The sequence below is a fragment of the Convolutriloba macropyga genome, chromosome 6, assembly GCF_964194025.1.
Source record: "Convolutriloba macropyga chromosome 6, txConMacr16.3, whole genome shotgun sequence".
Classification (NCBI taxonomy): Eukaryota; Metazoa; Xenacoelomorpha; order Acoela; family Convolutidae; genus Convolutriloba; species Convolutriloba macropyga.
In genome coordinates this window covers 18,327,341-18,342,646 of record NC_134473.1, presented here as the reverse complement: position 1 = coordinate 18,342,646, position 15,306 = coordinate 18,327,341, and the positions used below count along the sequence as shown (strand labels likewise).

At 36.6% G+C, this 15,306-nt stretch overlaps 2 protein-coding genes across 2 annotated transcripts; both read right to left on the bottom strand.

The window, feature by feature from the left end:
* Positions 1–12,638: 12,638 nt before the first annotated feature.
* Positions 12,639–13,430, bottom strand: LOC142341252 (uncharacterized). Its single transcript, XM_075392172.1, has one exon. It carries the CDS (start codon positions 13,428–13,430, stop codon positions 12,639–12,641), a length of 792 nt encoding a protein of 263 aa, XP_075248287.1.
* Positions 13,431–13,449: 19 nt separating this feature from the next.
* Positions 13,450–14,943, bottom strand: LOC142341251 (uncharacterized). Its single transcript, XM_075392170.1, has one exon. The coding sequence runs from the start codon at positions 14,941–14,943 to the stop codon at positions 13,450–13,452; it is 1,494 nt and encodes a 497-aa protein (XP_075248285.1).
* Between the last annotated feature and the right edge of the window lie 363 nt (positions 14,944–15,306).

The following is a 15,306-nucleotide window of genomic DNA, read 5'->3' as shown; positions in this document are numbered from 1 at the left end:
AAATGTTTCCCGGCGCACAGATCAGCTGGAAAGTCACCCATAAAAGCCTTTGTATCATCTGTTTTCATCAGTTTTTTTGCAGTTGTGTCCACTTTCTCGTCCATCAGGGACACCCTTGAAACCAATAATGCTAGGATTTTCATCGCTTGGAAACGTAATTCCCTCGTATTTTCCAAAGACAATTTCAAATTTACCGGAACTTTTAATTTCGCTGAAAGAAAAATTTGGTAAACCAACAGTTCTTTTAATGGTAGCTAACAGCTGTGGCACAGTATCAAAAGTTCCTGGCATGACAACTAATCGCTCACCGTTGTATGGACGTGATATGACATTGGCTCCAGAGCTATTCCGTTGGTGATCTTCTAAACCACCCAAACTGTAAGAAGTTAGGACCCCGTTTGTGATGTGTTCTATTTTTGTTGGAAAAATAATTTGACTCAAAGCTACTCTCCTGTCGCCCGACAGTTGTATTTCATCATTGAAAAAGTTTCTGAACGAAGCCAATGTGTTTTGATTAAAGATCTCCATCGAAGCGGAGGAGATTACATGTACCGTAAATTCATCTTCAAAACGTTTACTTGCCATTTTGCAAAGCAGATTCTCGTACTAACTGGAGTTCGGGTTGATAGAATTTAAAATGTACCTTGAATTATTTCTTTTTTGGTATCAATAAGAGAGTACGTTGGAGGGTCCAATGTTGGTATGGACCAAATCTCAAAAATCTCGTCTGTAAAAGACTGTTTGTAGCCCTTTCCAAACGTCTCCTCTTTTTTCAGTATTCGTACAAGATCACCAACAAAAAATGTTGGTTTTTGAGAAAATGTTGTATTCGCAATCAACGATACAAGCCGCGGAACGTCTTTTTTCGTGACTTTGTTTGGAGCAACTTTAATTGTTCGATTAACTCTAGAATTGATAGTTTTAACAAATGAATCCAGTTTATCTAGATATATATAGGTCCACTTTTCTTCTAAGTATCTGTATATTATATTCTTGAGAGAACGTATATTTCTTTCAGCAAAAGCAGACTTTTTCTCACTGAACGTACTGTGTAAATGAATTCCGCGTTTGTTGCAAAGGTCTTTGAAAGCACCGAGGAACTCTGTGCCATCATCGACCCAAACTTTTTTAGGTTGCTTATGTTTGATCATCTTTTTGAAAGCCTCTACAGTTTTTGTAGCATAATTTGTTTTTAGTGGTTCTACCCTGAGATATCTTGAGAGACAGTCAACTGCAACAAGAAGGTATTTTACTCCAAGGTTGTACTTTGCAAGGTTATCAACAAATGCTAGATCTACGGACCAGATCTCATTTAGGTCAATAAGAACTACTTTAAGGTTTGGTAATTTGAGGCGACGTGAACGATATTTGATGAAAGATGGATTCGTTTCCAAATACATTTTTACTTTTTTCATTGATAATTTACTCAAATTTTGCAGTCTTTTTGCGTTTCCAAATGACGCAGGTCCTTTTAAATAGAAGTTGTCAAGTTTCTTCACATCATCTATAGAAAGCCCAGACTTTTCTACTCGTGTCTTCGTCTGTCTTTATTTTTGCCCTCGTTGACTTTTGGCTTTGCACTTTTATCTTTTGTTTCAGATCTTCCTCTTAGTTGTTTTTGTTGCTGTTTCTTTTGTTTTCGAGTCGGTTGCTCTTTCTCTTCTTCGCTGTAAAACTCATCGAGAACTTTTTTTGCATGAGTATTGTAAACCAAGTGCGCTGCTATATCAAGTTCACTCAATATTTTGGAATACTTTTGCACGCCAATTTTTTGGGTAGGTTGTTGTAAATTGTAGAAGAAATTCGTCACCTTCACTCCTTGAGGTTCATCTTCATTATGAAGAACATTATTTTCTTCACTCATAAAAACAGTATTGGAATCAAAAATTTTCTTCAAGATAATTGCAGCTCTTTTTGTTTTAATTTCATCCATTAATTTTAGTTCTAGCATTATTGAGTCAAACGCTGAATCCTTCCGTTTTTTCACTACGGGTTCAATTTCACTGTCATCACTAACAAATAATTCTGATTTTGCGTCATCTGGATCACTTGTTCCATCACCGGTACTCTTTGTTCTCGTGATCAATCTATCAGTGCTTGTGTCAGCATCTTTTAATTTTTTCCATCGCTTTGCTCAAAATTTGGTTTAGATCTTTGTGGGAGCGATAACTGAGTGGCTTTTTTCTGATATATTGGATTATCAAAAATTTCTTCATTGGTTGGATTTTTTGATATGAACACTCTCTTGGGGATCAAAACAAATTCTTCTGCATGCATTATTTGACTTTCAAGTAAAGATAACACGAGAATCCTATTGCCTTGATAAGTTCTGATTTTTTTGATAGAATAAATCGCTTTTTCTTCAGACTTGTTTCCTTTGATAGTAACTGCTGAAATGAGTCCTTTTGATTTTTAAGTAATTGCATTTTGACTGGAACATTGCCATTGATTACATTGAGCAAACACTCACATTTATTTCACAGTTTATAAAACTATTTGGTGCTTCTTTAACGAACTTTCTGTAACTACTCTCACACAGCTCGAGCATTTGCTTTAGCATACATAACTTTTTCTCTCTCATCTGTCAAGTTAGTTATAACTGCTTTCGAGGAAGGTAGATAAAAACTGTTGGACCTGGTTGTACAATATTTGAACAATAACGCAAAGTGTCTGAAGTTTTCGGATCCAAGTCGATGAGTAAGTGTATAAAGGGTAATTTTGTTGCTAATTCGTAGCTTTCTTTTAAAAAACTTGTGTTATTTAACTGTTTGCCAATATAGGTAATCTGCTGTATGTCTCTAAGTGATTTGAACAAAATGATGTGGGTTGTGTTCAGATCAATTGTTCTTGACCATTTACTCTGTTGGAATAAGTTATGCTTAACGTAAATGACCCTAATTTTTCTATAACGTCCAGCAGTTGCAAGTTTCGAAAACTCTTTGTCATTAAAAATTTCCTCACAGTAATCGTCAAAAACAAACAGACAGTTTTCCAGCTGAGAATTGAATTCAAATCCAGAAAACTTTGTGAAAAAAATGTTCAAGTTACGCTCTATAGAGCTGAGTTTTGGTTGCTCATGTTGATAGAAGTAATAATTGGAATTAAATTTTGGGTAAAATGTGTCTCTCAGTAACATTTGGAAGATGAGCTCAGTTTTACCACAGCATGACGGCCCAAAAACACCCATGAATAGTCTATCGCTTGTTGAAATTATCTTGTTCATAGCTTCGGATTAGGAAGCGCGTAGCCAACTGTGCATGAAAGCAATGAAAACCAAAATATTGACTCTTAACAATCAAGATGAAAAAACACAAATTTGATCAAAGACACACCAATAACAAACAATATTATTATGATTTGAGTGAAATACACTACTTCTGATCGTGGTAGTCTAGAGTTACATAATTTCCAGGACCGTCTCTATTGATTTTCTTCATTGAAAACTAGGTCATTCAAACACACTCCACCAGTGGATTCTATCTCATCTTCTTTATTACTCATTTGAAAAGAAGTTTTCATAAAAAATGAATTTATTTTTGTTCAAACTTAACGTTAGCTCATTATTTTGTTAGTCACTCTCTCAATCATAAAAAAGTCATAAGTAGTATATCTAGAGACTTTTTTGTCCTTTTTGTATGTCACTTTGTAGTTCGCCTGCATACCACCGCCCCGCCAATCGCATAGTAGACAATTGACTCCACATTGCCTTCGCTGACAATTTCTTTGATTTCTTCAGGGAGACTTTCGTCGTCCAGGCTCACTTGAACTGGGGTTGGCGACTTGTGCATAGGTAAAGGGTTTAGTTTCAGTCTTTTCATTTTCTCTTGTAAAGACATGGTACATTTGAAAGTATTCAAGCAAGGAAAGATGTTTTTTCAGCGTCTCAATCTCAGCTAGGTTGCAAAGAATTTGTTGTTTCCTCAGAATAGATTGCCCCCGTGATTCTATTTTTTCCTCTCTCACCAAAGACAGAGATATTTGATTATCATTCGTTATGCAACTGCATACTGTCAAACTTGGAGATAAATTCACTTGAAGAACTGAAGGAGCTACTTTCTCCACTCGACGGTTCATTGGCGGGCAATGCTAGCCAATAGAAATATAACTGTGCTTTTCTTTTAGCGCAATGTCTTTTCTTTTGTGTCTCAGGCAAGTAAAGAGAGTGTAGAGCACAAGTAAAATGTTTAATTGGGGTAACAATTTCCTCAACTTTAGGGCATAAAAAGGTATCCAAATCTATCACTTCTTTCTGTAAAAGTGTTTGCAGTGATTTTGTTTTCTCTTTCCCTTTGGCATACAACTTTCCTGAAGAAAATCGAAGTTTAATTGCAATAAAAATTTGAGATAAAAACCAGTAAGTATAATTGCCACTATTCCACGACAAACCGTGCAAAAATTCGCTGACCCACTGATGAGATTTTCTCTCACTGGCGGATAGTGAGTTGTATGAAACTGGTGGTAGGAATAAGATTGTGTCTGAATAGTTGTTTGAGCAAATCGATAACTCCTTAATTATAAAACCGGATTTTTTATGGCGAAAACCTTCAACTTCAGGAGTCAACATTCCGGCAAATTAAACAAGTTCCGTTTAAAAGTTTTCACGAACAGACAAAACAGTAAGCCGGTCATGTGACCAATATAAGCGTTTGTGATTGGACAAGGTAAAACGTATGAATATCCAGAGCCTTTCTGACTATGCTCTGCAATAAACCCCGAAGCGTCATGAAGTATTTCATGTAATCGAAGGAATTTATACAATTTAAAGTATGTGTCTAACGAGGAGTTGTCTATACCAATAAGGCCACCATATGGTCTCAACTTGAGAACTATTTCCAAGTTAATGTCTGGGTCCAGATAAAGACATGCTGCCAAAAAGTATACAAACCGTTATATTATTATTATCCGGATAGTCAACAAACACTATTATCCGGATAGTCAAATTTTATATGTTCATAAATTTCATGAATGTTCATCAAGTCTATGGTCGCAATTGTTGTCATGCTGATTCTCAAACAGAGAAATAAATAAATGAACAAAAGTTGCTTCTTTTAGGTATGAAAATTTTCAAGTCAACAAATGGACTTTTCAAGAAAATCTTTTATTGCAGACTTCATCTGGAAAAATTTTCAAGTCAACAAAAAAAATCATTTTTGGGTGCTCTGTCATAGTACAAAATCCAGTTCAGACCATTTTAGGACTTCGAACAATTTTGGAATTTTTTTCTCAAAAATTTGAAATTTTTGTCGTTTCGACCCCCCATACTGCATAGGTGAAAAAAAAGTGAAGTCAACGAAAAATCACTTTGAGTGCTCTTTCATAGCGCAAAATCCATTTCAGACCATTTTAGGACTTTGAAAAACTTTGAAAAATTTTCGAAAAAATTTTTCTTATTTTTGAAATTTTTTCGCCTCTGGTGTCTTATATTGGATATTTTAGGTATTCACCAAAAACATTTGGTGAGGGTCTAGAACTTAGGTAACACCTTATTCTATATACAGCAAACATTGCCACAGGGGAAATCTGCCATTTGCTTGTTGGGGCGGGGGTTCACCCACTACAAGACTTTTTACCACCGAAAAACTGATTTTCTCTTTGTGAAACAAAGGTTTTCTTGGATAAGTTTCGCCAGACTGCTTAACACAAGAACTTTTCACAGGCTGGCGAAACTTAGCCAAAAAACTTTGTTTCACAAAGAGAAAATCAGTTTTTCGGTGGTAAAAAGTCTTGTAGGGGGGGGGGGTCCGAACCCCCCCCCCCCCCCCTACAAGCATATGGCAGATTCTCTTACTACTTACGCCAATCGGGAATATTCTAAAAAAATTCTGTTAATGATTCGCGAAGCGAAAGCACACCATATTCTGATGGACAATCTGGATTTCTGTTTAGGCGAATCGCAGTTATTTTTTGCCTAAAATTTCGGCTAGCTTTTTGTAGAAGCAATTTAGATTAAGGACGATCAACTGAAGGCCGAACTGGAAACTGAGAATATCATTTAAATTACAATGTAGAATTTCGTGACTTTGTTGGCGGACTTACCTTATTTTGATACATTTGGCAAGATCAGTTGTGTATTCAACCTTCGTCCTTATCTTTTTTATGTCAAATTTCAAGTACGTTTCAAGTAAAATTGCATCAAATTACAAAAAAAAAACAAAAAAATAAAGACAAAATCAGAACTACATTGAATTTCAAAGCTATGAATTAAGAGAGTGGTACTCACCATTATAACAAACTTCCCTGTGAACAGAAACAAACAAATATACCATGTATTTATTTATTGTACCTATCTGCAAACTACAATTATATTTGCTGGTAATCATAACTAATGATTGAATAATTAATTTATATCACGGTTTAAGTGTATTTTTTTCAGTATTTAATACCTGTCTTAATCTGGCTAACCGAACTGAGATTGGCGTTGGATTTTGCTGTGCAATTGTTTGAAAGTTACGGTTAAAGCTCTGTTTGTTTTTCTTTTGCTGCTCTTTTGAACTCTGACCTCAAATTTTTTCTTGCGTGCTTGTGCGTAGGGCCCGCATTGAAAGATTGAAAAACGAAGACCACTGGACTTGTAGGAAATTTCAGAATCTGAGATTAGAGGCAAGCTACGTTTGCTTTTTTGTTGTGTGATGAGTGGTGTTTGTGGCCATTTTCTCCTGTTTGGATTCTTGTTCTGTTTGTTTTGTTTTTCTAATGTCTGGATTAACAACGCTTTTTTACGCTCCCGTTGTTTGATTTTCTATTCTGTTTTATTTTGCTGATGAAATTAAACTTCGTGACTTTTTTGGCGGCCTTACATAAAACGCTCGTAAAAACAATTGAATGTTGTAAGGAAATGCCACTCGCGTTGCATTCGATTTTTTTTTACTTTTCTTTGGCAATTTTCCTTTCAATTTCTTTCGTGCGTCCTAAGCGTATTTTAGGTTCTTGTTGTCGGTTGTTTTCTCAGTTAATGGGGTAGCTCTTATTTTGATACATTCGGCAAGATCAGTAGTTTTTCTGCCTTCGTCCTAAATTAAACTATGTCAAATTTCCCCAAATGTTGCCCGACCCTTGGATAATGATGTGTATTCGTCAAGATTGATTACTGACAATCTCGGATCGAAAATGTCATGCAAAGCGTCGCGACTTATTATGGATCTATTGTTCGTAGGCTAGTTTTTAGCCAACTTAAGAGCATGAGATGGCTAAGTCATTGGGATTGGCAAAATTTATCCTTGTGATTAATTATTCGGGACGTTTTTCCGGGTTGTTTCATCTTGCATTTAATTCGGTCCTTTGTTCTTTTGACCTCCAGTTCATAGTTGCTCAGACCTACAACCTTCCATTTTCACCAGAGAGCAACTGATCCCATCTGAGTGTCTTGAGGTCTATCATTTTGCTGATTATTGGTTTATAGTACAATTTATTCAGATCTGGAATTGTGTTTATATTGCTCACGGCTGTATTTGTTTTGCGGCCGTAGCATGGTTTCAGCGACGATTATTAATGTTTTTTGTCTGTAGATTCAGAGTTGATATATAAATTATTTACATCATGCTTTCGAATAAATTTTTTCAGCTGTTTCTTCAATACACGCTAGAAGACCCCTTTTTTGTTTGCGTTAGCGAGCCCACTATTCGATTTCTCCGTGATCGTGTATTGGCGTCGCGGTTACCCTTTTTTGTTTGCAAAATACTTGATTTTCTTGTCCGTTGTGACATCATGTTTGATCCAAACTAATTGCCCAGGAACGCTTTGCCTTTGCATATAGCTTTAAAAAAAATCTGTATATTTTAATTGAAATTCTTCTATCAATGCCATTTTGAATAAGGTAACAAATTATTATAGGTAACAAATTTTTACCTATTTTGACCCATTAATTGCCCTTTGCCGTTTTTGCCAAAACTTCCCTGTTCATGTACGGCCAACTTGAAAAAACGGCTAGATCCGTCATTCCCCAACTCCCAAGATAGTGACGTGTAAAACTTTGACGCAGCCGTCTTTGTTTGAGATGTGTATTGTTATTTAATCGTCTACGCATTTACATTCTGATTTGACGTGCAAATCCTTCCCGAAGCGATGTATTTATGGCAACAAAAATTTATACGTGACATCATTCTCAGTGATGATGCAGCCTCTTGTTACTTTTAGGCGACGTCTTTCGATGTGACGCTGGCAGAGAGGTTGTTGGTACAGATTTTTGACTGTACGAAATTGAAGGAATCACTGTGTAAGTTCGTTGAAGAGGTAACATCGGTTGAGGTAGACGCGTCTGAGGCTGGTGTAGATGTCGTATTAATCTGGGGTGCTTTGGGAGGCCAGGTTTATCAATGAATCTGACTTATGGGAGCCGTGTGTTTGGTTTTTTGTAGTTTTTTTCTCAGTCTGAGCAGTACATTGTTAAAATTTTTAGGTAACTCGGAGCAATTTTAATGTAATATACTGTTTTTAAACTACACTTCTTTTTGGCGCGTAAATTGGCACAAAGCGGTTAACAAAATTTTATAGTAAGACTACTGTATTTTAGATTAGAATTATCGATATATAATGCTGGAGAAGTAGTTGTAATTACAATTTTTCTAACTGAGTTCCTTTTCTAGCGGCAAAAACGACAATTTTGCTGTTTTGATTCACCATTTTACAGTTTTCCTCATTAATTGCTTGTTTTCCCGACGCGAAATTATTAAAATAATTGTTTTTTTTTTAAGTTGAATATTTGTTTTTTTTTCATCCAAATTAGAACAAATTTTCTTAGATATTTGAATATGATCGTCTTAATCGCCCTTACTCAGTATCAAATTATTTGCAAGGCAACATGACGTTTTTTTGTGAACTGTTAGTGTAGAGTCATTTGTTCTATGTAACTCAGCAGGCATATCAGTTAGACTGTAAAATCTGAAGTGGAATGCGCTTGTCATATCACTGCTTACAATTTTTAATTTGGAATGGCGGACTTCATCAAGATGAAAAAATCGACTTTAAGCAGAATTCAAAACTATCGGCAAAAGGCATGCTGTGGCTTGCAATAAATTTTGAGAAATTCTCCAGATCATAGAGTCAATGTTTGACATTTGAAATCTGTTTTTTTCAGCATCTTCGAATCCAGGGCTAATTGACTGATCATTGTTTACCGTTTCTACAATTGGCGAAATTAAAATTCTGATCAGAGTAGTTATAGTGTTTCCCATATGATCTTTTTTACGTAATTCTTTCAGTTTTGCTTTTGGTTTTTAGCTAATCACTATATAAACTTTTTGTTATTTATAAATATCTGCATAATTATTGTGGAATTTCATTTTAACTGTTTGTTGTTTGCTTTTTCCGTTTCAATTCTTCATTTTCCTGAATTCTTCGTTGTTTCCTTTCTAATATTATAGTTTAATTGCAACGCAGCTTACGCTGTTGTTGGGATTGGTTATAGAAAGAAGCAACCACTAAGAATTTAATTTTTTTTGCAAATTATGGGTGTCAGATCATCGCAACCACTACAAATCTACTTTTGGATATCTCTGGATCAGTATATTTTGCTGTTATCTCGAGAATGCTGATTGTTTTATTTTCCTCATTCAAAAAATTTCGCAATTCCTTTTTCTGTTTTTCTTGGACTATTTAGCGTCTGGTCAGCTAAACATTATTTATTTTGGTAAAGAGAGATAATTGATTGAACAAGCTTTCCTTGAATGAACTAATTTAATTTTTCGTGGACAGATATGATCTACGTTTTTTTTGAGGTCTTTGAGTTCTTTACTTAACCATTAAAACAGAAAGGAGACTAATTCGGACCCAAAAACTTCCCCACAAGGCCATCTGAAAAACAGAGCATTATTGAAAAACTCCTTTAGGAAAATGCGAATTGTAATTTTGGATCGCTGTAAAGTTTTCTCCCGAAAACAAAACAAAATCGAAACAGATGGAAATTTTTCGAAGCAAAACAAACTTTTGATCCCATAAAGCCTATTGGCACTCTCCACGCAGGATTTAAATTTCTTGAGATTTGGTGGGATTTATGGTCCCCTTGTAGCTTCAGTTGACTTTGACTTATTTGTCTGTCACTTTTTTGTCGGATATTTATTTGGATTCACAATTTGGGGCTCGGGTGACAGTTTGACTATGTTTTTCCCATCCAGAGCTGCCAGTCTCAACTAAATCCTCTATTTCTCCTATCGTATTTGTGGCTCTGAATTTGTTCGTTACACGAAGGGCTCAATAGAAAATGGTGTCTTCCGAGGTGTTGCTCAATTCGTTCTTGTTAGAACGCAAATTCTGGTTGTTTGGTTAACTAGTTAAAACAGGTATACTATATTAAAAATTTAAACCAGGATCTGCTGGATGAATTTTACACATAAGAAAATCAACTGAATATTTAATTGAAAACTGAGGATACGATTTATGGTCAATTTACAAGTTTCAACTGGAATTTAGATTACGTTTTCTCACGAATTGTCTGACAACTGGGTAAACAAATTTAGAAGAGATGAACAAATTTAAAAATTTCTTCAGCCTCAGACAATTAATCATGTATCATGTGATAACTTGCAATTAAACATGCAATTACAAGTTGGTGACGGGTTTCTAAATTTGGTTCAAATAAAGTTGTAAAATTTTGGAGATCAATTCAACAAATAAATGAAGATTAAATCAGATCTAAAGTGAATGGCAAAACTATAAAATAAGGGGTTTGCACTACTCAATGTACCACACGATCAATGAATATACGTACAATTATATCAAACTCCATTCCTGTGAAGTGAAATTCTGATAAACTCAGTGTTCTGAAACGCCTTGTCGGGATCTGAGAACTTAGAGACTAGAGCATTAAAGCTGAAAGCATTGCTGAGACTAAAAAATTAAGGATCAATTTATCCTTCACTTAAGTTAGCTTGCCTATGACAAAGTTTTGTTCGTTTGTTTTGGAGAACTTGGCTCACGTATGTGATGAAAGTGGCTCGTCTACGTTGCAGAGTTGGTGCGTCTATGGGGCCGTTTTTGTCTTGTCTATGGGGCAGACTTTGGCTGGACCGTAAGTACTGATGCGTTTATGTTGCCCGTTAAAAAAATTCCTTGCCTGTGTATTTTTGAACGCACCGTACCCCCTGTGTGCGCTCAAAAACGGTCTGCGTCATAAACGAGGACCTCAACCTAGGAAAACCTCACTTTTTCAAATCATCCCATAGTCGAATATATTGTCAGCAGTCTACTGGTTTTTTATCCTATTATCGTGCTTCAAACAAATCATTAACACAGACTTTCAAATAGTGTTAAAATATACAATGCTTCAAATACGGGTTATACAGAAACTAAATGTAATTATTACGGCTGATATTAGTAGTGAAAAACTAAAAATACCTTTACGCACGTTCTGGTTCGTCTAAAGCTTTAGAAACTTTTCTTGACTGTAATTTCCTTAGGATTTTCTGCAAAACTTTAAGAAAATAACTTGAATTTCGTAACTCAAAAGTCATACAACTTGACTCCAATTACACTAATGCTCGCTCTGTTAGTATTATGTTCACCAGATGACATTTACGAGTGGTAATAAAACATTACATAACTGACATTTACAGTTAAAGGGAGTATTCTGTTCAGGAATTTAATCTGTTTACATAGCAAATTATTAAGTAAATATGAAATTAATCATATTAAGACAATGATTGTTTAGAGAAGTTGAACATTAAACATAGCAATATGGCGTGATTATTGAAGGTTCATCAAAAACTAACGTAAAACATTTCTGACACAACATTTGACATCTAAACAATCTTTAAAACAGGAAAACTTAATGTATTATTCAAATATTAACCAAAGTTTGTTCATAACTGAAATAGAAAGTATGAATTCGCCCACATATCAAAAGCTGTCATAATTATGGCATTGCTCGTGACATTTAGAAAGCATACTGACACAACGCAACTAATTGATCATATAATTATATGGCAAAAACTAGATGGAATTCGAAAAAGGGAAAACCCGCCGTTCAGGGTAAAGTTGCAAATTCGATGAACGAAATGAGCATCGAGACTAGGACCAATGGTTAGAGTATCAAGTGAAAAGTATGCCCAACCCCCCTTTCAGGGTCCTAAATCCAAGTCCCTAGGAGCTAGAGCACATCAAAGTACAGCACCTTTTCAAGGTCACCCGACTATCGGAAACAAAAGTTGTGACCTTGAGATGAAAACTATTGAAAATGAAAGCAAAGCATAAGGGAATGAGAGTACATATGAGAAATATACACCAGTGACCTTGAAGGTCTTGCACCAAGGTTAAATATTATTTTTTCCAACATTTTAGTATGTTTTTACATTATTTCTAATATAAAATTCAACATTGATCGAACTTGACCCAATTCCGTCGCTCTAATAGATGAGAATTGCCGGTAGAGGGCCTAGCTATAGACTTATCATAAAACGATCTAATAATTTGATAAAAAAATTTAAAGTATTTGTTTTGACCGCAACATAGCCGGACCAGTTTTTGGTCACAAATCCAAAAATAACATCACTTGCGGTCACTATTTACAGTGATCAACTTCACAATAGGTCTTTTGTAGCTACCCGTTGCAGTTTTTACTAGCGCTGATCTGGCTGTTTCGTCGTCACTCTTATAAACTTCTTGAATTCTTCCTAACGGGAAGTTGAATGGATGCACATTCTTATCGACTATCCAAACCAGGTCACCAGTTTTTGGCTCGATAAGTTTTTCCTTGTTTCCCTGGCCCACTTCGTCCTCTGCTGTAGGCTTGGCAAATACTCAGACACCCAATGGTTCCATACGGCAACTAGGATGCTATGTTGATCTCTGAACAGCTTTCTGTAACTCGCAGTAGTTCCAGAAAACAACGCATTTGGCCAATTAATGCTAATTTGACCTATCAGAAAGTGGTTTGGTGTCAGTGGCTGTAAATCGGTGACATCTCCACTAACATCCGTAAGTGGTCGGTTGTTCATTAACTGCTCAACTACACAGAGTACTGTGCGAAGTCTGTCTTCAGTTAAGCTCTGTTTGCCGAGAACATTGTACAGAGCTTTCTTGCAAGATTTCACAAGACGTTCCCATACACCTCCAAAGTGAGGAGCTGCAGGCGGGTTGAAGGTCCACTTGATGCTCTCCTCTGCCAGTCTACTTGCTAGTTCGTCTTTCCTGAGCTTCTGGAAGGCTTCCTTGAACTCTCTACCCGCTCCAACAAAATTTGTTCCATTGTCTGAGATTATTGATTGAGGTTGACCTCTTCTTGCAATGAACCTATGAACAGCACCAATGCAAGCTTCAGTGTCCAAGCTGTCAACCAGTTCCAGATGAACAGCTCTAACACTCAAGCAGGTAAAGAGACACACCCATTTCTTCATTGTACGTCCGAACATCTTTACTTCAAACGGTCCGAAATAATCGACACCGGTATTTGTGAATGGTCGGACATTATTCGTCACTCGGTGTGTCGGTAAATCACTCATCTGTGGAGTTTTACCGCTATTAAACAGTCGACATGTTACACAATTGTGTTTCACTGCTCTCAGCGCGCTTCTTAATCCAAATATCCACAATTTCTTCTGTACTTCGTTCCGAATATACTCCACCCCTTCGTGATGAAAAAATTTTGTGCTGATAGCTCAGAAACAATTCGACTGCTCTATGTTTGCTAGGCAAAATAATTGGGTGTTTTGTCTCGAATGGTAAATTAGTTCTCCTCAGTCGTCCTTTTGCTCTCAGGACACCGTTAGAATCAATGAATGGAGATAAGGAAACAATTTTGCTGTTTGAAGAAACTGTTTTCTTGGATTTCAAGTCATCAATTTCTTTAGAATAGACTTCCAGCTGAACTAATTTCCAAATCAAATGTGCAGCTTCTTCTAGTAGTGAATGCACTTCAGAGTTCTTTCTGGCAAGCGATAAAATCCAAGCAATTGTTCGCCTCAATCGGTTGTATTGGCTGTATCGTTTCCAATCGACTACACCAATTACTTTGTTTGCCACGTAAACTTGAACATTCATATCCTGCTCGGCTGGAAGCTGATTATCTTCGTTTAACAAGATCGGTTGTAGCAGCCAATCTGGACCCTTGATCCAATTACTGTTGGCTATGTCATCGAAGCTGAGACCTCTTGTTCCAAGGTCGGCTGGATTCTTAGCACCTTCCATGTGGTGCCATTCGTCCACAGTTGAAGTGTCGAGTATTTCTGCTACTCTTTTTGCAACAAATGTAGGCTGTTTCTCGTTGTTCGATCTTATCCACTGTATAACTGTTGTAGAATCAGACCACATAAAAACTTTATGGAAATGAATTGAGTGTTCCTTCATGATTGTGTCTTTCAGTCGATTCCCGGTTAATGCTGCCATGAGCTCAAGTTTTGGAATTGTATGACGCTTTACAGGTGCAACTCTGGCTTTTCCTATGATAAAGGATACTTTACGCTCTGATTGATTGTTTTCTGTTACAAGATATGCTACCGCACAAAATGCGTCCTCTGAACCATCACCGAAAACGTGCAACTCATTTCGAATGTTTTCGCTCGACGTTTCATACCATCTGCTGACTTCAAACACTTCACCGGCATTCAATTCTCCGACCCAATCCGAGAATTGATCACTGAGGTTCTCGTCGATAAATGAGTCCCATTGTTGTCCTCTTGTCTGCCATATGCCTTTCAGGATTATTCTTCCACGGATTACAAATGGAGCAAGAAATCCCAAAGGATCAAACACGCTAGAGAAAATTGATAGCACTTTTCGCTGGGTCCAATATTTTTCAGGCTTAAACTGTAAACCTCTGCATACTTTCAGCGTGTCGGTTTTATTGTTCCATTCTAATCCAAGAATCGTCAGGGCCTTGTCATGTACTTCATCTAAATAAAAATTAGTAGCCCACTTAGTTAGTTTGAAACCACCTTTTGCTAAAAGAGCAATTAATTCTGCTTTGACGTCAGCAGCTTCTTCCCGACTCTGCAGCGAGACAAGTAGAACATTCATATAGAAGTTATGGCATGCTATGTGACTAGCTCGATCTGAATTTTCAGCATTGTCCGTTGCACATCTTTGTAGCGCAAAGTTTGCACAAGTTGGAGACGATTTATTGCCAAATATATGTCTATTGTACTAATTGATCATTTTCATCTGACCATAGAAACCGTAGAAACTTTCAATCTTCCGGTCTGACTTCAACTTGAAGGAACATTTCTTCAATGTCGGCACTCAAAGCAGATCGGTTCTCTCGGAATCGTGCCAAGATTCCCATCAGACTGGCTAGCAAATCCGGACCTGCTAGAAGCCTGTCGTTGAGACTTTTCCCGCGAAATTTACTGGCTGCGTTACATACTCTCCTCACTTTGTCGG

Coding starts and splice junctions, on each gene's coding strand:
- LOC142341252 (XM_075392172.1), bottom strand. CDS start 13,430: ATGAGTGATTTACCGACACACCGAGTGACGAATAATGTCCGACCATTC.
- LOC142341251 (XM_075392170.1), bottom strand. CDS start 14,943: ATGAATGTTCTACTTGTCTCGCTGCAGAGTCGGGAAGAAGCTGCTGAC.